General features: G+C 38.8%; 3 protein-coding genes across 3 annotated transcripts; 2 read left to right on the top strand and 1 right to left on the bottom strand.

The window, feature by feature from the left end:
- The first annotated feature begins 226 nt into the window (after nucleotides 1-226).
- On the top strand, nucleotides 227-2,198 carry LOC107771888 (2-oxoglutarate-dependent dioxygenase DAO). Its single transcript, XM_016591349.2, has 3 exons — nucleotides 227-688; nucleotides 1,341-1,656; nucleotides 1,753-2,198. The coding sequence occupies exons 1-3, from the start codon at nucleotides 348-350 to the stop codon at nucleotides 1,999-2,001; spliced, it is 906 nt and encodes a 301-aa protein (XP_016446835.2). The 5' UTR covers nucleotides 227-347; the 3' UTR covers nucleotides 2,002-2,198.
- A 7,846-nt stretch (nucleotides 2,199-10,044) lies between these two features.
- On the bottom strand, nucleotides 10,045-14,409 carry LOC107771887 (putative L-type lectin-domain containing receptor kinase S.5). The gene is made up of 2 exons (XM_016591348.2): nucleotides 12,928-14,409; nucleotides 10,045-11,099 (listed from the first exon to the last, which is right to left on the bottom strand). Exons 1-2 carry the CDS (start codon nucleotides 14,165-14,167, stop codon nucleotides 10,273-10,275), a joined length of 2,067 nt encoding a protein of 688 aa, XP_016446834.1. The 5' UTR covers nucleotides 14,168-14,409; the 3' UTR covers nucleotides 10,045-10,272.
- An 8,286-nt stretch (nucleotides 14,410-22,695) lies between these two features.
- Nucleotides 22,696-23,505, top strand: LOC107771886 (uncharacterized). The gene has a single exon (XM_075235145.1). It carries the CDS (start codon nucleotides 22,845-22,847, stop codon nucleotides 23,400-23,402), a length of 558 nt encoding a protein of 185 aa, XP_075091246.1. The 5' UTR covers nucleotides 22,696-22,844; the 3' UTR covers nucleotides 23,403-23,505.
- Nucleotides 23,506-23,668: the final 163 nt, after the last annotated feature.

Consider the following 23,668-nt stretch of genomic DNA (forward strand, 5'->3'; position numbering starts at 1 on the left):
CAAAAAGGTTGAAGTGAAAACTGAAAAGGATTACATAATTTTATAGTATTAGTTATCCCACCTAGAAAATGGGATAATTTAATCCTAGTTTGTGCTATGATTTTATATCGAGATAAATTTAATTCTAAATTTTATATCACCTTAGATCCAAACGACCCCTCAGTATATTATCCATTTCATATGTTTCAAGTGTTTGTATTATGTCCAATAAAGTGGCGACAGTCCTGCGGAGAGGCCGAACATGTGTTTCCTCAAAAATTCAACGCATCCAAATTCCTCACGTCTTTACTTGTTCATTATAAAACAGGTACGCCCGCTCGTCCACAGGATCAAATAAAACTAGCAAAATGGAAACTGAAAATTCAGTGCCAGTAATTGATTTACAGGATTTTCCAAGGCAATCATCAAAGTTCATTAAAGTTTGTGAAGAATGGGGATGCTTCAGGATTTTGAACCATGACAATATTCTTCCAGTTTCACTCATGGCAGAGATGAGGGAAGTGGTGAGGACATTGTTCGATCTTCCAACTGAAATCAAGAAATGTAATAAGGATGTGATAGCTGGATCTGGGTATATGTCCCCTAGTGAAAAGAATCCACTTTATGAGGCTTTGGGTCTCTACGATATGTCTTCTCCTGAAGATGTTGATGCTTTCTGTACTCAGTTAGATGCATCCCCGCAACAGAGGTTTGCTTTCTTTCTTTGGCTTTTACTTTTTCAGTTTCTTGATTATGAAAAGTTGAGTTCTTTCTGCACTCATTGTTGAAGTAAGAAAGTGATTAGCAATAATTAGCTACTAATCAGCTACATTAGCAACTTACTCGTGGGATCTGGAAGTTACTTATGTGTACGTAATTCTTATTTGAGTTTAATAGTCGGGGGAATTTAGATGATCTGTGAAGCTAATAAAGAAAGCTAATCTTTCCTGGTACAGGATACAGTTAGTGTAGATAGTGCAGTTCACTCTTGTTGATTTCATCTCCCCTCTATTGTTGAAGGGCAACCAGTGCACAAAGCATTTCCATGGCTTGAACCTGGGACCTATAAGTCATACAGAGACAACTTTACCGTTGCTCTAAGACTCCCAATCTATTGTTATGCCAAAATTAAACAATTCCAAGAGCATAAGTTTGCTAGACCTTAATTTTGTAGAAACAATTAGAAGGGCATATATCGTAGGAGTGGAACACAACTTTAAGAACCTTTTGAGCAAGGTGTTACTAAATTTGTATTTGAATGAACGCACATCCAAAATTTTCGGACTTTTTATCCATCGTTGTGATTTTCTATAATTCCTTTATCAATTCACATCTAAAAGATTGATTCGTACTGTAAACAGAGAGACAATCAAGAAGTATGCTGCAGCAATTCATGGACTAATGATGGACATCATGCGAAAAATGGGTGAAGGGTTGGGACTGGAAAATGTTTCGTTCGAAGATTGGCCTAGTCAGTTTAGGATTAACAAGTACCACTTCACTCCAGAAGCTGTAGGTTCCTCTGGGGTTCAGATACACACAGACTCGGGGTTCCTTACTATTCTACAGGATGATGAAAATGTTGGTGGTCTTGAGGTTATGAAGAAATCTGGTGAATTTGTTGCAGTTGATCCCTGGCCAAATACCCTCCTTGTGAATCTTGGAGACATAGGCACGGTAAGTATGCTGCTGCTTTACCTAGTTCATTTTCAAGATTTGACTTGTTCCAGCTATCTTATGCTGTTATGCATACTTGCCTTTTGCTATGTGAAGGTATGGAGCAATGGAAGATTTTACAATGTGAAGCATAGAGTGATATGCAAGGAAGCAAAAATACGGTGGTCTATTGCTTCATTCCTCTTGGGACCTAGAGAAATAGCAGTGGAACCACCACCGGAGCTGGTTGATGCTGAACACCCCCGTGTCTATGTTCCATTCACTTTCCAGGATTATAGAAAGCTCCGGTTGTCAACAAAGTTGCAGGCGGGTGAAGCTCTTGATCTTATGCGCACTAACTTGTAAAACTTTCCCAAGTATCTTATGGCATCCTTTATACATACTGATTAGACTAATGAACCAGGAAGTAGGAAGGGGAAAATAAACCTTGTGGGATTTCTTCTACGATGGTCAGCGATCTAATACTAGAATAGCCTCTATAATGGCATAATATGCTTTGCGTAATTTATGCATATCAACTAAGCATTTGTGATCCATCTTTATATTGTGCTCTTCTGTTATCTAGTGCTTTTTTAAAGAGTCGAACAAGTCTTTATCTCTACATTTTAAGATCTTGGAATTCTTTAAGTTGTATGTAGTAATACAATTTATTTTTGCAAGTGTTTTGAGTTACAGAACCCAAATTATGCTAGAGATTTGGCCATCACAATTTGTGAATTACATGTGTTAAAGGGACTCAAAGTGGGAGGATGATTTGGTACGAATTAGTTGTTGTCATATGATATAAGTCCTCAGAGAAGTAAGGTGTTATCTTCCTAAAATTTCCAACCAAAATTCTACATACACAGACAGTTATGGTACACACAAGTACACAACCAAGTCTTTACGTTGTAATCAAGACATGAAATTGTTGCAGTCACATGAAGGAATTAAAGCAGATGCTTCATATTTATACATTTGAGCTGGAGACAATGAAGATACTTTCCCACCACTTCATTTTACAACAACATACCCAGTATATTCCTACAAGTGGAGTTCGGGGAGGGTAGTGTGTGCGCACAGAGGCGTATCAAGCTTGAGGGGTATGGGTTCACGTGAACTCATACTCTTTTTCCTAAACCATGTATAATGTTACGCGGCGCCTTCCTGAAGTTCCTTGGAAGGGCGACGTAAGGCTAGGCAACCGATGTCAGTACGGTTGCTGTCCGCCAACTGAGGTCCCCTCCGTACGCTAGACTAGATTGTCAGTGCCGTACGGGAAAACCAATGTCATGAGCAATTGAAAGAGAGCAGAAAAGAGAATTGAGAATGAAAGAAAGCTTGATTGCATTGAATGAAAGCTATTACAGAAAATAAGACGGTGTCGGGGGAGAGAGACACCATTACAGAGAATTGTTTGCTTGCTTGAAAGTTTTGATTGCTTGGTCCCCCTTAATAATGCTTAAAAAAAATAAACCAAAGTTGCATGACTAGACCTATGAAAGCTGAAAAATCACACTTAAAGAAAATGCAGCAAAACTACTCTATATTTACAATGAAAAGGACTTAGTCTTCTACAAAGCAGCAGCAAGTCCGTTGGCAGCAACTTTGTCTTTAGCATCAGGGTCTGCGCGCGCGGCATTGTCTGCGCGCGCGGCGCTGTTGGCTTTTGCCTGTGGCTGGGCGCTGGCGATGGCTATCGGTGGGGCGACAGAGGCACATGCGCGCTTGTCACTTGGAGCTGCCGAGACCACGGGGCCGACCGTGGTGACGGGCATTGGGAGGCTGGCCAGGACGCCACGGGGCGTGTCCAAGGGGTCATGGGGCATGGCTGGAAAGCCGCCCATGACATTCTCCCCCACCTGAGTTGGCGACGTCCTCGGCGCCTTCCTTGCAAGGTAATCATCAATCAGGCTCTTGTAGGCTTTGAGGTTTGTTCCCCTCTCCCAAGTGTTCTCCTCTGCATCACATCCCTGCCATTTCACCAAGAACTCCTGGTGATCTTTTCTTGAGGCGTGAATCACTCGATCATCAAGAATAGCTTCAGCACGCCTTTTCCCGGTTGAATTGGGGCCTCGAATACTTGGTATTGTGAGTTGGCTTCGTGAAGGATCCTCCATATCTTCCCGAAAAGGTTTCAGGAGACTGACATGGAAAACAGGATGGATTTTCCTCCAAGCTGGGGTATCCACCCGGTATGCAACTTTCCCAATGCGCCTTTCAATGGACAAGGGTCCAATATATTTTTGCAATAGGCGAGGGTCATGGACCCCTGCAAACAAGTACCGCTTTGGGATTTTGACCATCACTTTGTCTCCCACCTTGTATTCCACAAAGCGGCGATTCTGATCAGCATGCCTCTTTATCTGCTTTTGGGCTTTGACAAGATAGCTCCACACTATCTCCAAATTTTGCTTCCATTCTCTTGAGAAGCTAGCAGCCCGAGGAGATTTTGACATGTTTGGTACGTTCACTGTGTGTGGGAGTAGCGGTTGCTATCCGGTAACAATTTCAAAAGCGCTTTTGTTGGTACTTGAGCTCTTTTGTGAATTGAAACACAGTTGAGCAGCATCCAGAAGCTTCACCCAATTCTTCTGCGATCCGGTCACAAAGTGCCGGAGATATTCCTCTAGCATGCCATTGAATCGCTCCGTCTGGCCATCAGATTGCGGATGAAAACTTGAGCTATGACTCAATTTTGACCCGAGGCACTTAAAGAATTGGGTCCAAAAATTGCTAGTGAAGCGGGAGTCGCGATCACTAACAATGTCTTTAGGTAAGCCCCAATATTTGACGACATGAGAGAAGAATAGTCAAGCTGTATCTTCTGCTGATATATATTGTGGGGCTACTATAAAGGTAGCATACTTGGAAAACCGATCCACCACAACCAAGATAGTTGTGAGATCTCCGACCTTGGGCAATCCGGTGATGAAGTCCAGGGAAACGCTTTCCCAAGGTCTTTTTGGTACAGCTAGTGGTTCCAAGAGCCCTGCCTGCGTCAAGCGGTCTGACTTATCTTTCTGGCATACTAGACAAGTCTTCACATATTGAGCGACGTCATCGACCATTTGAGGCCAATAATATGCACGGCGAAGTAATGCCATGGTGCGTTCCTCGCCGGGATGACCGGCCCACAAAGTATCGTGGCATTCTGCAAGAAGAGTCCGTCGCAGATCTCCTCCTTTAGGAACATAAAGTCGGTTCCCTTTCACCTTCAGGAACCCATCTTCGGTGTAGAACTGGCGAGTCTTGCCCTGTCCTACCAAATCAACCAAATACTGTGCAGCAGGATCCTTGATGAGTAGATCCTGTATCTGGTCTTTTATGGTGGTGGTTACTTCGCTTCCCTTTAGGGCGGCGAGTACACACATCGATGCTAGATCAGCTCTCCGACTGAGTGCATCAGCAACATGATTGGTCTTTCCACTTCGGTACTCCAGGTTGAAGTGAAATTCCGCTAGGAGTTCCTGCCACCTAGCCTGTCGTCCATTCAGCTTTGGCTGGGTTATGAAATGGCTAATGGCTGTGTTGTCTGTCTTGACCACGAATGGGGCTCCCAGTAGATAATGCCTCCAAAGGCGTAAGCAATGAACGACAGCCAATAATTCATTTTCATGGGCGGCATAGCGCCGCTCTGCATCCTTCAGTTTCCGGCTCTCGTACGCTACGGGATGCCCTTCTTGTAGCAATACTCCACCAAGTGCATAGTCGGAGGCATCCGTTTGCACTTCGAATGGCTTGGCCAAGTCAGGGAGGGCCAAGACTGGGCTACTAGACATAGCTATCTTCAATGCGTCGAAGGCCTCTGCCCGCTTGGGTCCCCAATCCCACGGGGTGGCCTTCTTGAGAAGTTCTGTCAGCGGCACTGCAATGAGGGAGTAACTTTTCACGAACCGCCGATAGAAGTTGCATAGGCCAAGGAACGACCTCAAGGCATGTATATCCTTAGGAGGCGGCCATTCCGTAATGGCCTGAATCTTCTGCTGGTCCATCTTGATCCTCCCTTCCTCGATGACATGTCCGAGGAAGTCAATTTGTTTCTGAGCAAAGGAGCACTTGGATAGCTTCGCATATAATTCGTGCTCCCGCAATCGGGCTAGGACCTTCCGCAAATGCTCCAGGTGTTCTTCTAGTGTCTGGCTATATAGCACAATGTCATCCAAATAAACCATTACGAATTCATCAATGTATTCTCGGAAGACTTGGTTCATCAAGGTGCAAAATGTGGCTGGCGCGTTAGTCAAGCCAAAGGGCATAACCAGGAAGTCGTACGACCCATATCTTGTCACACAGGTCGTCTTGTGCTCATCACCATCTGCAATCCGAACTTGCCAATAACCTGTCCTCAGGTCTATTTTGGTGAATACCGTCGCACCACCCAGTCTATCAAACAAGTCCGCCATTAGCAGAATAGGGTACTTGTTTTTCACGGTGATTTTGTTTAGAGCCCGGTAATCCATGCAGAGTCGTAAACTACCATCATGTTTCTTTTGGAATAGCACAGGGGACCCATATGGGGACTTAGAGGGCACAATGATCCCTGTGTCTAGCATTTCCGTCAATTGTCTCCAAAGCTCGGTGAGTTCGGGTTGTGATATTCTGTATGGCGCCCGGGCAGGTGGCTTCGCACCCGGCCCCAACTCAATCTCATGGTCCACAGTTCGCCTAGGCGGAAGACGCTTTGGCATGTCTTGTGGCATGATGTCTTCAAATTCCAGAAGTAACTCCTTCACGGGTGCAGGAATGGGACCCGATGAGCGTTCTATATCTTCCATGCAGAGGGTAGCCAGGAACGTGGGTTCATGTCTTTTTACCCCCTTCTTCAACTGCAAGGCCGAGATGTTCTTGGCTGCCATCTTCATGGAAATGCACGGAATAATGCAGGGCTTGGCCCCATTTGCCCCCATCATCAGTAGCATGTCTGCATACGGTGCGGGCATGGTATTGGTCTATCTCAGGAATTCCAACCCCACGATTAACTCAAAGTCATCTATGATCACTACGCGCAGGTTGAACTTTCCTTCATAAGGGCCAAGCTTCACTGGTACTTCTTTGGCTATTCCACCCACTGGTTGAGGTGGTGAGTTGATAGCCTTCACACGACCTTTGCCCTTTCCTACAACTAGTCCAAGACGCTCCACCTGAGTCGAGGCTAAGTAGTTATGGGTGGTGCCCGTGTCTATCATTGCCCGAATGGGCTTGCCATTTACCTTCATGTCAACGAACATTAAGGTCCTCTCTTGATGAGGAGGAGTCCTCATATTCGCCTTCTTATTTCCTTTCCTGGCAATTGGACAGGGGTCCTTCTTCTTGCGGATACCGGCACTGGTTCCCGCTAAGGGCTCAGAAATGGAGCCAACAATTGCATTGAATGCACCTACTAGCTCGGTCTGCTCCGCATCATCGGCGTCGTCATCCGTCCCATCCTCAAAAGCTTGATGGGCATTCATCTGTGCATGTGGACATTCATTATTCCAATGTGGTCCGCCGCAATGGCGACATCCTGGGGGGGGGGGGGGGGCTCCCCCGATCATTGTTGTTAGATGCAGCACTAGTACTGTCGAAAGAGGGAGCCTTGGGTTTGGGTGCACTCCGGTCTCCTCCACTTCTGCTAGGGCCACTAGTGTTTGGTTGGCCCCCTTTGTATCCTCCTAGGACAGGCTGTTGAGGCCTATCCTTCCGGGCTTCCACTTGGTAATCCCCAAGGCACTCTGCTGCTTGGATTGCCTTAGGCAACGTGTCTACCCTTTGTCTCTACAACTCCATCCGGGCATAAGGTTTCAACCCTTCCAGGAAGATGAAGAGTTTGTCTTTGTCCCCCATGTCACGGATGTTCAGCATGAGCGCGGAGAATTCCCGCACGTAATCTCGCACTGATTTGGTCTGGCGGAGCTCCCGCAACTTTCTCCTGGCATTGTACTCAACATTTTCGGGGAAGAACTGTAGGCGTATGGATGCCTTCAGTTCCGCCCATGTCTCGAGGGCATCTTCACCTGCCTTGATGGCTTCGTACTTCACCCGCCACCAGAGTTTGGCATCACCCTGAAGATACATGGCAGCAGTTGCTACCTTCTTAGCTTCTTCCAGGCTTCCCACGGCATCGAAGTATTGCTCGATATCGAAAATGAAATTTTCCACTTCTTTGGCATTCCGAGCTCCACTGTATGGCTTTGGCTCAGGAATTTTCAGCTTTTGTGCCATGGGGGCGAGGTTCACACCACCCCCAAATTGGTTTCCGCCTCCTCGAAGTAGGCCTTGTAAAGCAGCATTGACAACATTGAGCTGGCCTGTCAAGTTGTCTATGGTTTGTTGCATGGCAGTCACCCTGTCTGCCTCTTGTTCCCTGTTGGCCAAATCCTCGGCACGCTCCTGCTGGAGGACCTCAAATTTACCAAAAATTTCAGCTGCCTCTGTGGCTGTTGTTTGCCGGTCTCCTTCAGAGTCGCGGCTGATGTTTTCTATGTCAACTTCGGCCTGGATGAGTCTGCGGTCCAGGTCGTCCAACCTTTACACTAGGCTGGTCTTTAGATCGGGCACCATTTCCACGATGGGCCGTAATACGTCAACCGTTCCCTCAAGGGTCGCGATGCGATCCCTATAATTCACCATGGTCAGAAATGGAGGTAATTGCAATGTAATCCCTCGTCCGATGTCGAGCCTAGGCTTTGATACCAACTGTTACGCGGCGTCTTCCTGAAGTTCCTTGGAAGGGCGACGTAAGGCTAGGCAACCGATGTCAGTACAGTTGCTGTCCGCCAACTGAGGTCCCCTCCGTACGCTAGACTAGATTGTCAGTGCGGTACGGGAAAATCAATGTCATGAGCAATTGAAAGAGAGCAGAAAAGAGAATTGAGAATGAAAGAAAGCTTGATTGCATTGAATGAAAGCTATTACAGAAAATTAGACGGTATCGGGGGGGAGAGACACCAGTACAGAGAATTGTTTGCTTGCTTGAAAGTTTTGATTGCTTGGTCCCCCTTAATAATACTTAAAAAAAATAAACCAAAGTTACATGACTAGACCTATGAAAGCTGAAAAATCACACTTAAAGAAAATGCAGCAAAACTACTCTATATTTACAATGAAAAGGACTTAGTCTTCTACAAAGCAGCAGCAAGTCCGTTGGTAGCAACTTTGTCTTTAGCATCAGGGTCTGCGCGCGCGGCATTGTCTGCGCGCGCGGCGCTGTTGGGTTTTGTCTGTGGCTGGGCACTGGCGATGGCTATCGGTGGGGCGACAGAGGCACATGCGCGCTTGTCACTTGGAGCTGCCGAGACCACGGGGCCGACCGTGGCGACGGGCGTTAGGAGGCTGGCCAGGACGCCACGGGGCGCGTCCAAGGGGTCATGGGGCATGGCTGGAAAGCCGCCCATGACAATAATAATGTTATATTTCTTCAAAATTACTTAAATATATGTGTGTGCACTCATGCTCAGACTCTTATGGTGTAGTTATTATTGGGTGCACCTTTACAAGTGATATTGGCGATTCAAATCCACTCCGAACGGTCTTGTTTTCAGTATGGAGTATAAATATATGTAAAAATTACTAAAATTTCAAAAAAGAATATAATTTCGAACCTATAATTTCAAAACTACAATGAGTTCATGGTAAGAGACAAAAGTTAAACCTATCAAATATAAATTCTAGATGCACCTCTTTACAACAGTGCACCCATCCTCTTGAAATCCTGGATCCGCTTCTGAGTGCGCAGACCTTACCCCTACCTTATGCAGTTATAGAGGTTGTTTCCGATATAACTATGGCTCAACAAATACACTGTATCGTTTTCTTTGTTTATTCCAATTTGGTTCGACAATAGTAGGCAACATGATTTACTTTTACACAATTTTAGTCTAAAAGACTACCAAACAATGATATAATGACTTTTTTGGACATGCGATCCATTTCACATGGGATGTTTTCCCCCTTAAAGAGTGCCTTATGTCCAAGTACCCCTTAATTTAAGAAGCATCATACGCACCAAGTAGTTTTATAGGGCAGAAACAACATAGAGACTAAAAGTTCAGCGACAGTGATTGATTTGCAGGATTTCCCAAGGCATGTAAATAATGGCGTTGCTTCAGGATTTTGATCCATGTGCAATATTCTTTCAGTCGGCCGATAAGAAGGGTTCTAGATAGAAACATGTTAATTCCTTTGTTTTGTAAAAGAAACCTAAAGGTAACTGGAAAAGCAAATCTGCACTAGTATTTTCTTTTCCCCTTGTTGAGCTTTTTCGCATCTGGAATAGAATGAGACTATAGAATCAAATGGATCTATAGGATTCATATGACTGAATTCAGTTAGTTTGGTATTCAGAACCTTGCAATTGGTTTCAAATGTTAGTTACTCGTTTTAAATCAATCTCAATATTATCAATATATCAACGAAAGAGCAACAGTAAATAGGACATACTGTAACACTACTGAGTTAAATGATGTACATGGGCTGGTCTGATCTCATCCTTCCCCATTAACAAATTGAAAAAAAAACATCAAAACAAAAAGTAAAAAACTGAAAGAAATATTTTTACCTCCTCCCCAGAAAACATAATTACAGTAAATTAAAGAAAAAATAGACAACCAAAAAAAAACAATTTTCCTTTAGGTAAAAGTTGTTTTCCCTAAGTAACTACACCAATGAGTTGGGGTGGTCTGCATATGATGGGGTCTCCCTGCTTTGATAGTCAAGACTCCATCCTGAATTGAAGTTAGAAGTTGTTATAGATGTTGTGTCCATAACACTAGAGTCTATGTCCATTGGCATCATAGATGGCCATACAAATGCCGGCTTAAACGGTGGAACTTCTGGTGCTGGTGCTGACCCTGATATAATCTGAACTATTGTCTGTGTTTTAGGCCTCTCACTTGCTATTGGATGTGAGCAAGCCAAACCTAATAGCAGAAGTTTCTTTGCTTCTTCAGCAACATAGTCATCTCCAAGCCTTTGATCAACAGCTTCTAGGATACGGCCATCGCGATGCAAGTACCAAACCCAATCAACAAAGAATTGAAAACCATTAACCTTGATTCCAGGTCTTTGGCCACATACAACTTCCAACAACACGGCTCCAAATGCGTAAACATCAGATTGCGATGTGGCTTTCCCGGTGTGGAAACACTCTGGTGCTATGTATCCCATTGTGCCAAGTACTCCTTCAGCCTCAGCATATGAGGTCCTTTCGTTGTCAAGGGCTCGTGCAAGGCCAAAATCCCCAAGGCGTGCATTGAACTTGGAGTCGAGCATGATGTTACTTGCCTTTAGATCGCGATGGACCACCCTCTGCTCGTACTCATTGTGCAGATAATGCAACGCTGAGGCGACACCTTGCACAATCTTGTAGCGGACATGCCAGCTCAGCGGCTGCTTATCTGGCCCCGAAAAAAGGTGCATATCTAGGCTGCCATTAGGCATGTATTCGTATACAAGCAGTAGCTTTCCATTCTTGTGGCACCATCCTGTTACCATAACATTCAATTATAAGATGCTTATGTCAGTAAGATTGTTTTTTATCAGTAAAAATTATCCAGTGATTCAGTAACAAAGGTGTATAAGTTCATCAAATAGAGAGCAAAAAAATTCCAGATGGTCAACTATATTCTGTAGTTTATAAAAGAAAAAGTCACGAACTTTATCTCTTTGTAGGGTCAGATGACACAAAAGGATAGGTGTTTGAAGATAATTGTGTACTAAAATACGAAGTTGATGTCCTTTTCAGTGGATATAATTATCATCTTTATATTTAGCATTCCAAAACTTGTCTCAATCATTGACAATGCATTGAAAGGTATGTTGTGACAAAGAAGGAGGCTTCCTCAAAATATTGACATATATGGCATAAAAAATTGGTTTGACGAATGGCTGCTTAGGGCATTTTCCATGGTCAGCGAAAGATGATCATCTTCTTTTTGTTCTCTTTCAGAAAATCAAATGAGGAGATTCAATCTTCTAAATTGGAGGGGACATAGCACTGTAGCAGCAAGTTGGTTCTTGGTCAAAACATTTAAGTCATTCCATTAGTTTTTCCTACTTCCATGATGTTATGGCATAAAATGTCACTTACCAAATGGGAGGAATCAACTATTAAGACATTCACCGTCTAGGAGTGTGGTAAGATGAATATGATCCCTTTCACATCTAACCAAAAGTTTCGGTTTCAAACCCTAGGAATGGAAACTCTTGGTAAGGAGCGTTTTTCACTTCAGTAGGCTCTGTGCAGCAAGAATCCGGTTAGTCAGGCCACTAAATTTTGGTTACGCTAAATAAACGGAGCCTTAAGGAGAAACTTTGACAAATCCTTGGGATGACTCGAGAATTCCAAGAAAGAAAAGAGAGATTGAAGACAAAAAGGACGACCAAGTTAAGTACAAGGGTTCAAGAAGGCTTTGATTCTTCAAACCGACAAATCTGCTTCTCAGAAGATGATCCAACTTGTAAAATCCCAGCATGCTAAATGTCAGACTAGAAAAGACTAGTCCCATGTCAAAACTCATAATTTACACAAATTAGATGAATAAGCATGTAAGTTCACGGATCTCTGAGTGGAAACTTACTGGAAATAGAAAAGCACAGAAAGATAAGGCTTCTGCTCATTGGATTACAGCCACGCGGTTAATGAGTCTATTATGTGTTTCAATTTATGTGAACTTATTTTCTCTTTAGTTCGTTCCAACAAGAATGACCTCTTTTCATATTTGAAAACAATTTACCCTTATGCAATGATTTATAGCCACACAAAATATATGTTTCTTATTTTACGCCACAAGTTCAAAAGTCTTTATCTTTTTTCTTAAATTCCTTGTCGAGTCAAATAAGTTCACGTAAAGGGTGGAGTATTAAAGTTGATATCCCACCAAGCTTTGGCTTTAAATTATCGTAGTAACTTTTACAAGGTTTTTGGAACCATTCACTCAAGTCACATCAAGTTGGCTCCACCTAGTTTATATCAATGCATTTACAAATGAAAGCAATGAAATTCAATGGAAATATTTGAAGTGGGCCTTATTTATGACTCAAGGGTTTAGCTAAAAGCTGTGTGCGCATACAATCTTTGCCATTAAAAGCTCATTCTCTTGTACTATCTTATATGATGAATATTTATTACTCCATTTCCCTAACTGCTGTTGGGCTTAATATGTGGTCATGCTGAACCTACTACAAAGATCATAACGAGAACAGGCAGAATATAACTCTAGCACTCTACTCAAACAGATGAAATTCATGGTATGATAAGTAGAAATAAGTGTTCAAAATCTGTGCTCTTAACCAAAATAAAAAAAGACTTACCAAGCAATTTGACAAGATGTTTATGCCTGAGACGATTAATGATAGTAAGTTCAGCCAAGAAATCATCTTCCCCTTTGATGCTTTCCCTTGAAAACCACTTGACTGCAATATCTTTATCCTCGGCAACTAAAAAACCTCTGTAAACCACTCCATATCCCCCCTGCCCAAGCTTGTTCTTTTCATCAAAATTGTTGGTAGCTTTTTTCAAGGCCTTGAACTTATACTCTTGTGGGGTTCCAGGCAAACTCTTTAGTGCACCCAATATGTTTGACTGTGACCTATCAATTCTTCTCCTGTGATAAATATACCCTAAATATGCTGCCCCAAGTAGCAATAACACCACTACTGGAACCCCAACCCCTAAAACAACCTTTAACCAAGGATGCTTTTTATCTGGAAAATACTCAACTGTTAAGTTCCACCTCAACACACAGTTGAGTTGGTAATTACTCCCAGTTGATGCAGAAAATCCAAAATATGATTCTTGATTCACATGATTTTTTAAATCAAGATTATATGTTAATATAGGGTTGTTTGGCCTAGGTGGTGTAGAACCATTCTTTTCAGCTTGTTCTGCAATATACACATCAAGAATTTTCTTGATTCCATCATATTGTACCCAAACATTATAGAATCTTGCACCAATAGGAGCAAGCTCAATCCCATGGGATGACAAAGATTCATACTTTACAGATCTAATACTGTGAATATCTATACCAATATGGTTATCATCAGGGTCAAAGGTCTGCTTAAAAGTATCAAGCTCAACAGCAATAACTTTATTGGTGGCATTTCCATCAGTGGTAGCATTTGTCAAACCCAAATACTGCCCTTGGCTGTTGAGTGGTTTCTCTAAATCTGGAGAAATCAAGAATGCTAAACCTTCAGCAGCTGTTTCATTCTTTGGCCTATAAATATTTACAAGAAAAGAAGAGTTGAAAGATGCAACCCTGCTTTTATTGTTTGAAATATCACCATCCCATAGCTTAAATGGCTGTTTCAAGAGGATTCTTCCTGAGTTATTGTAGAGGTTGAAATCAGAAGATGCAGAGTCAGGGGTTACCTGAAGAGCAGCGTTGCTGATTGTTGCAGGTTTTTCAACCTCAAATATGTTAAAGAAAGTTTCATCAAAAGATGGATACTCTTTATTGAAAGTTTTCAGTTTCTGGGCTTCAAGTTTGAGTTGAAGACAGCAGAGAAAGATGAAAATGGTGAGTAGTTTTGCTGTCAATAATCCCATTTCATCAGCAGGAGAGATGGTGAGTAGTGTAGGGGAAGTAGATTTGGAGATTGGACAAGAAAACAGGGGAAGAAAGAATCTAATGAGGAGAAGGTTTGAGGCACGTTGGGGTTGTCTTACTTTTTTGTAGATATAAATAAAATAATTTATCAATGAGTGAAGAAAATGAGATGAGATACTAGTATTAGTGCTGGAGAGGTTTGAAGTTTGAACAGGTTTTTGGGTTGGTCTCACACTCTTTCATGTCATTACCTGGAACTTGCCCCTTCGCTGATTCTTTATTATTATTATTTTCATTTTTTTCTGCATTTTATTTGATTTGCATGAGTTTTCTATTGAAATGACAGGGATCAACTTTGGCTGTACATCACATGCCCTTCAGGTCACCATCTTACTAGTTGGATTAAAGAAATTTGAGGGGTTCTTTGGTCTTTCTACTCTTTTATATGGAGTATTTGATATAATTTTGGACCCACTTGAATTATTGTATACTAAAATTCGGTGCACGCTTTATTCATCAATATATGCTCTCCTTTATCTAAAAATAATAGTTGGATTCGATATATATGATTTAACGTCACAAAAAGAAAGGGGAAAAAAAGGATAAAGAAGCACTTGCAAGTATTTAATTATCACTATAAAGATAATTTAAATAGAAAAAATGACTCTACAAAGACCTAATGTATTTATTTACAAATTTCTCGTGTTAGTCTTTACAAATCTCATGTGAAAAAATATCATAAATCTAAGATAATAATTTTAAAGGACTACCAAATCATAGAAGGATTTATAGGAAAAAAAGTGAGTAATTATTAAATGAAATGTCCATAATGCACCAATACTAGTGGACAGGGGCGGGACAGATTTATAGGCACGGGTACATGAACTCATGGTCTTTCCGCAAAATTAAATATTGTATATATATATTTTTTAAAAATAGTATAATATTGATTGTTGTCACTTATGCTCCAGAAGATTGAATTGTGCACTTAGATGAATGTTGAGTTATTTACTAGGAGAGATAACGATTAATTCCCAAAAATAACTTGATAAAACTTGTTACACCCAGCGTTCTAATTTGTTTGTCTTGTATATCTTTCCAAGATGTAATCCAACTTTTTTCAAAGGAGGAAATTTTACTAAACTTTTAAAATAGTAAGTACTGTATTAAAAAAGAATTGATTAGACCAATAGCTGTTTTCGTTTTGAAAAAGGTGGCTTATAAATGAGAGAATCTTAGGTGCAATGTGGTACTACGACAGGGTGCCGAATCACATATGATTGACATTTGACCAATGTAATTAAGTTATTTGGAATTTGCAGTGGACTTCATCAATGCAACTGAAATGTTGGACCTTTCTATTTTCTCTAAGATAGGTTTTGTCAAAGCCACAAAAGTTTACCATACTTTACTGTAATTTTATGGTAGTTAGATAGTAAACTCCTCATAGTAATTGATGATATTGTTTTCGCTTCTTTAGAAAATAATAGGATAACTTGCTTGCTTTCAAAATATATGAAAGAATTTGGAGTATACGGTCAATCTCTCTAACTTACGGTTTCAGTTTAGAAACCAATTTCTTAATTTTTGAAAGCATTGTACAATTACATTTTTTATTAACTATATAGAAAACACTATAAGTCATAGATTTTTATCATTTTAAAATGTAAGAAATGCATTAAAATTGAAGTCAAACAAAAAAATTGATTTTCAAATAGGTAGTAATTAATTTTATGTTAAATGAAACAAGATGGAATTTATATAATAATCACTTGACTGTAGTATGACATTTTAATTTCCAAATTAAATAAAGGGAGGAAACATGTATATTTTCCTTCACGTTTGATTCTGTAAAAGGCATAATTTTCATCATCTTTCTAATGTTGTGTACGCTTTAACCTATTTCACCATTTAGATAACACATACATGTGGATATTTTAAAAATGGTTTCATCACCGTTGCAGCTATAAATATTAATTACCCATAGCAACGTACGAGTGGAAAAAGTCCAGGAAGATCCTTGGATAGAGAGCGTGGAACGGGTTTTTCAAGCATAAAACAATCTTTTATCTATGCGTTTTATGACAACACACATAAAGCGATTTTGTCATTGTTCTTAATCCCAAACACATTTTCATCTTTTCGTTCTCAATAATCTCCAAAAAAAAAAGACTATCGAGATTTCCAAGCGAATCGAAAAAAAAATCAAGGCATGAAAAAACTTATCTATGAACCGGTTATTTCCACCCCTACACCATCCGAACAGTGTGATAAGATTAGTGGGATATTTTGTTAGACACGCATGGAATTTGATAGGCTTTAGGCACACTTACTACTGAACGTCTGAACGGCCAGATAGTTGTTTATGACTAAAATATTAATTATTGTCATTATATTGTTGCGTGTGTTTGATTTCTTTACTTTATGCTGTGTTTCTATACGGCTGCATTATAGCGAAACTTATGACTTGTATCAATGTATGTTGTGCTTATTTTTTTTATGCTTCTTTTTATATGGTAAAAACGAGGACTCGTCACTTTCAGGATCTTCCGGAGTACCAGAGAAGATGTATAGTGAAGAAAAGAAGATATATGGAACAACTTTTAAAAAAAAAAAAAATTTATGATGATTGATGGGTAGATTAAGCTGGTGTTTTTTTTCATCTTTCAAAAATGGGATTTCACCCGTTTCCTGTGTAACTTCTTACTGCTGGTAAGTGGTAACACAAAATATGAAATTAATAGGGAGGATATATATATAGTACGTGAGAGGAAGTATATGTCTTACCCTTTTATGTGTAATTCTCCATGGTAATATGGTATGATTGTTATCTTTCTCTTTTCTCTGATCCTTTGTAAAATTTCTCCAATGTCTCTGCTCAGATACATCCTACAAGTTGAAACTACTGAAGATTCATTATTTGACCGAGTAAACGGTCAACCAAATTTTGCACATTAAAATGGATATGTTATTAGCGTAATGCAGTTCCCACACATTCTGTTTTCTCTTGACCATGGAGACGTGAGAGGTTTTAACAATACTTATCTTTAATCATGAGAATAATACTAAGCTAACATGATAAAAAAATAAACATTAATTACAGGAAATTGGTACGTGTAACCCGTTTTCAGGGTTTTTAATACCAACTTACTTTTAAACTTTTGCTTAATGTAGTCAACCCATTAGGATGTTGTTCGTATAAAATAGTAAAAGAGGAAAATTATCTTTAAGCCGAAGTTATATTATGATCATTTGCAAAGTCTGTAATTAATTTATTGTATAATTCCTTAAACAATATACTTTCGCTGGTCTTTTCTATTTGTCACGTCAGCCAAAATATTTGATTCAAATACTTGTCACTTTAGAAATCAAGAAACTATATATCCATTATTTACTCATTTCAAAAAGAGAAAACGATAATTTAGTCAAAACTCCTTATTATTAATATTATTAAATGATTTTATATTAAACGTTTAAAGAACAAACATAAAGGATGGGATGGACTATGGAGTATGAAATCTTTACCCATCACAATTTAGTAATACTTCTTGTTGTTTATTTTTTATTGATTGGAATTTAATCCCCACTTGGTTTGGCTACCCACCAACCGCAATTTCCAAGGACCGAGGTGCTTAAATTGCGCCATACAATAGGATTTTCAAGCTCAAAGAAAAGAGAAAATAATATGCTGTAGTTGATATTTTATTTTATTAATGAGGTTAATTGCCTTATTTTAACTGTATGAAACTATGAATGATGAGTACAAAGTCTTTCTAAAAAGAAAAAAAACTTATGAGACTCTTTTTGTCTCGGTTGTTCTTTTGACCTTTTTCTCATATTATTATTTCATGTATTTAGAAGACAAGACACCGCAACGACAGATAAAAGTATGAGTTATCACCAAATTCACCGCTTAATTACGTTCAAACCAGTATTTTACCCTATCACTATACTAACTTGTTAGAGAAGGTTAATTGCCTTAATTTTTTCCAGATATTAATTTAACTTATTATCGGTAATTATTAATAATTATATTTTAAATGACCATAAAAAAGAATTAAATAATATTTATTTTGTTGGACCTAGCTAAGAGCAAAGAACACAATAGAAGGTTGTACGATCGGACTGTGATCTGATTTAATTACTATTGCATACAACTTGAATAAAAATATTTCAATACCCAACGAACAACTCAAACCAGGTCGTTTTGTTTTCGAATGATTGAAGAGAATAAATTAAAGCTCCATTTTATTGTTTTTTTTAAAGAAGTTGCTTCTAAATTAAATCCGTATTTTTCTTCTTTTTTTCTCTTGACAGCAAGCGTTCACACATCCTTTTGATTTAAGTTATTGACTTGGAGATAACATATGAATAATGAATCTACATTGATCGTAGTGTTGGTTAAATGATTAAAAAGCAGACCACATATACCCTTCTTTAATAAAAGGACTTTTTATCCAAGAAAAAGCAGAATGATATGATTCCATTACATAAAGAAAGAGATAAATTTAAAGAAGTAGCTTTCAGTTGTATAATGTTCTGCGTGTTGTAAGAATTTTGTAGGATTGTGGACCTTTAGTTTTTTTATAAATGTGGATATGCATGCAATTCAATCATAAATTCATATCCTATACGTAAAGCAAATCAGCATCGAATTATTGATAGTTTTTTTTATGTAAAGAATTACACATAGGCCACATGAATAAAGCAGATATTAAGTGAAAGAGTAACTGTACTTTATATTGAAGATTATCACTAGCTTAGTGAGTTCCTTGCTTTTTCTAAACAAGCTGTTATTCTCTTTGATATAGAATTATTGATTTTCTCATGTTTCTATTATGCCCATTGTTCAAAATTTCCTACTCCATTATATATTGAAAAAGCGTTTACCTAATTTAAACGAAGAAATCCAAGAATACTCTTATTCTTAGCAAATTTTCTTAATGCCAGGTTGCAGAATGCAGAGTATTCAATTATCTACAGTGCCTATATTTCCCCCCCAAAATTACTGCTCCTATTTATATCCCAGCTTATTTGTCACTTTCACGTGGTCATTCACCAATTATTATCAAATTAAAACGGATACTGATCCACTTAGAATATTTGAAGAAAAAAAAAAGGATATTTAAAAAGATTGTGAAAGGTAGTATATACTTAAAAAGTAGTAAAAATTTACTTAGACGACTGACTCTAAAAAGTGAAATATGAAAACTATTTTGAAACAGATGGAGCATATTGGTCAAATATTTGTATATTACTAGCAATGAAAGGGAACTGGATAAAAGAAAACATAAGTAGAAAACTATACAGTTGAAGAAGAGAGCTTAGTTGCGCTCTGGTCAAAGTACCACCGGCTATTGGACCTGTTCAAATCATGGAATATTGTGCTAAATTGGAATTCTCAACACTTAAAAAGAATGGAGTATTATATTTACTTCAATTAAATTAATTATAGATCCTCCTAATTTGGGAGGATTTTAAAAAAAAAATTTAATTTAATTATTGTTGTACTACCTTCTAAATGTGCTTTGTACGCGTATTGATGTTACTCGTGTACACTCCATATCTCTCAAACAATTCTAACATAATGTCCATCGAGTTAATTTAACAAGTGTAGTAGAGTAATGTTTACCAAAAATGTCCCATGTTAAGGAGAAGAAGCCACTGGCTAAATCCACATCAACTTGTGCATTAAATTTAATAACATACTTTTATGATCACATATTATGGCATTACTAAAAACTATACCATTTATATTAAATTTTTTCAAATTTCCTGTCCAATTAAAACTGTCAAATAAAATAAAATATAGGAAGTTAATTTAGAGTAGTATTTTGAAATAGAGGGGAGGTAAGTGTAATTACCAGAAGTGAGAAAAATGGAGAAACAAATCCGAACTAATGTCCTATGAAGAAGAAAAAAAAACGTTTATCAACTGGTCCTTTTTTCGTTTAGTACTTAGGTCCAAAATTGGAATTTGGAAACAGCAAAAACCCTCTAACCCTTTCTTCTTCGCTGTAAGCTCTGAGAAGTTTCATCCCCCGATATTTTTGCCGATATTTCAAGGAGATTGACAGTTACAGGTAATTTTAGGGGAAAAAGAGGTGCTTTTATAATATGATCCTATTACTTGTTTTGCTAGTTTTAGTTGGGTTCTTGGGTTCATAGACCCAGTTGAATTTGTCTTCTCCTTTTACCTTAATTTAAGAGGATTATTATTTGGGTTAACTCGATTTATTCATCTGCTTTGTGTTTTGCCCGGATAAGGAGGGCAACAATGGCCACTACTCTGCTGGGTTTTGTGTTTTAATTAGATTATTTTCCTGTCCTTGTGTTTTGCCCGGATAAGGAGGGCAACAAGTGCCACTACTCTGCTGGGTTTTAATTAGATTAGCTTGCGGCGGATTATCCTAATTTCATCCTGGTAAAATATGATAAGCCTATTCCGAGCTTCCTAGATAAATTGGCTAAGGAATAGAAACGGTTTTTATTATTCAATTTGTGATGATAAGTAGGATTTTACCATTTTTAAGTCAAGATAATGATGTACATTGGAGGAAGAAGATTGCTAATGTTTTCTAAAAGAAAATAGAGAGAACACACTAAAAAATACTTCCACGCGCTAGAGTTGATGTATCACATCTATTCAGTTTTGGAATATTCATGCATTTTCACATGTATTCATCCAAATCTTCACACATAACTAGTAAAGTTTAGATCTCCCTAGGTCACTGTCTAGCTTCAAACGCTTAGCGGTTTCGTGCAATACTCTTTTTGGCTTGAGTTCAATCCTTTTTGGGGTTTTAATCTTTTTATCTAGAGTCATTCAAGACTAAGGTTTGCACTGAAAAATTGAAATGTCTTCTCATTGAGATGCTTCCTCTTTCTCATCAAAGTCAATCTTGTTGTTCAAACTGTGAAATCTTCTCTTAGAATTCTTAAATTTGAGCAGAGAGCTTATCTTATACCACTTATAAAAATTACAGTCTCTTTGGAGGAAATTTCCTTGTATTATAACCGCTCAATTTTCGTTAATTGCTACTAGAGAGAGTTCTGGTCAAATATTGACTTTAACTTGCAGCTGTTAATATAGGTTTATTCAACGTGGAATTTTGATATTATGCCTGCATGTCTGGCATTATAAGCATTTCTAGTCTTTAGAATTGACAAATGAATTTCCTTGCTAAGCTTTGGAAAAAAGTAAAGCTTGAGTCCATTGTGGTTTGAATCTAGAAAATTGACTTTCTTATCGCAAAGATCTGATTGAAATGTCCCTCCATTATTGACTCAATACCTATTTTCTTGATTCACAGTAGGTCATTGTTTCCTCCAATGAAAAATGACATGTTATTCCAGCCACTTTATCATATTTCTGTTACATGTCAAAGAGTATTGGTCACTTGGAAATAGGAATCGTATGATTTGTGGATGTTTTAGTAACAAGCAGTGATAGCTTCCGAACCCTTCTTGCTGTTCTACATCTAACCAGAAATATGATAAAGTGGCTGGAATAACATGTCTCATAACTTACAAATTAACTTGTAATTCTTATCCTACATTCTTCTGGTTATGCTAGGAGACTTACTGCATGGCTGGGCATCATAGGGTTCATCCTCTAGATAGGCTATACATAACGCTTTATTCTTTGAATTTAAAGATTAAAACCGGTGATACAGACCAGAATAGGCGATAATATATTTTGGAAAAAATAAACTCAATAACAGTGTCACCTGGGTATCGTATGCTCTCATCTTGAAGTAGAGCATCATGGAATTATCTTGCTCAACTAAAACTATAAAATGTATGGAAAAGGTAGAAAAAATGAAGGCTTTGCTTTAGACATGGGGAAAGATTTTTCAGCATGGCCCTGAATCTAGTCTTGCAAAGTTTTGTATAATGGGAAAAATGCTATTTGTGGTGTCCAATTTGCTTAAAAATAAATGCTGTACAATGGTGTGTCATTACTCTGTATATTGAGTTGTCTGGAACAGTATTCTTTGTATCATTCATTTGTTTATTTAATGATAGAACTACCTCTTCAATTTTTCCCCTCTATGATATATTGATATATTTGAAATTATTAGAAATTGATAAAACTGGTAAGCAATTTTTGAAGTATGTTACCTGGGATTCACTTATTCTTATTTTTTGGAGGCATAGGATCATCTGTGCTTCTCTCTTAACTGTCTGATGCGATTTCAGATGCTTTCTTTTTTCGGTTTTTCCTTTTAGACCTTTCCACTCCTCTGCTTGTTAGATTTCAATGCCATAACTTTCACATTGACATTATTCTAGTCTGGGCTTTTCCATTCTATGAATTGGAACTTATCTTTCATTCCTGAGTGGATCCCTCCTAGCTCCCTCTGCATCCCAACACCCCAAAAGAAATATTGTAGTAGATATTAATTAGAACTCAACGAGATATTACCTCAGAATGCATGCAGGAATTTCTAATTATCTTTTTAGGGTCCTTTTGTTTTCATGTGTGGATTGGGGTGGGGAGATGGCATGAGTTAAAATGTAGAGACTGAACAAAAGAACCTCAAAAATAAACCAAATTCTGGTTGGATGAGTATTTACCAACTCAGTACTGTTCACGGCGTTACATGAACATGACTGACTGAGCTAACCAAAATGTTGTTCTTTGAGAACTCTGCTTTGGTCCTCTACTAGACTATGACAACCAAAAATGACTTTTTTCCTGAGGAGCTGCTTAGCATGGTTGCTGATGCTTTTGGAAGTTTGATATCACTAGTTGTTTATGCTTGCAGATTAAATATAGAGAGAGATATGCAGGCTCGTAGAGGACTTGAGGAAGCTTCAGCTTCCAAAATGCGAAAAAAGAAAACATCACAACAAAAGGCTCCAGTGCTGCAAAAAGAAGGGAATAAGGCAAAAAGGATACAAGATTTTCATGCGCTGCCAATTCAAAATGGACTAAAACCCACCAAAAGAGTACCATCAAACGAAGTTTCCCCATTATTCCAACATGCCGACAAATCATCACCTGAATTCTTGCCGGATACTTCCACTTCCGGAAATGAATATCGGGCATTAAGGAGAAAGTATCTATTGCTGGAGGAAGAAAGTTTTGCTCTTGGTAAAGAATTGAGTGAAGCCGAAGATGAGATTAAGGCCCTTGAAGACGAGAAGCTTACACTCCTTGATGAACTAGTTGTGTTGGAAGGCCTGGTTGATCCTTCAGACATTCAATCCCAAGGCCAGCGATTATGATGGTTTAAATCTGTGTTTCGGTACATTGGGGATACAGATACAGAACTGTGTACAACTATCCAAGTTCTGTTAGCGTAAAATTGAGATGTCATTTGGTAGTGGAGATTGGTTGGTTGTTTATTGCGTGAATACCCAGTCTAGAGTTCCTCCCAACCCCTTCCTTAATCTTATTTTCAAGTTCTCTTTCTGGATCAAACACGGTTCAAGTTTTCTTACTCAAACTGCAGTGGAGTCTCTACAAGATATTCCATTAAAGAATGAACTAC

This window comes from Nicotiana tabacum, chromosome 17 (assembly GCF_000715075.1).
Source record: "Nicotiana tabacum cultivar K326 chromosome 17, ASM71507v2, whole genome shotgun sequence".
NCBI classification, from domain to species: domain Eukaryota; kingdom Viridiplantae; phylum Streptophyta; class Magnoliopsida; order Solanales; family Solanaceae; genus Nicotiana; species Nicotiana tabacum.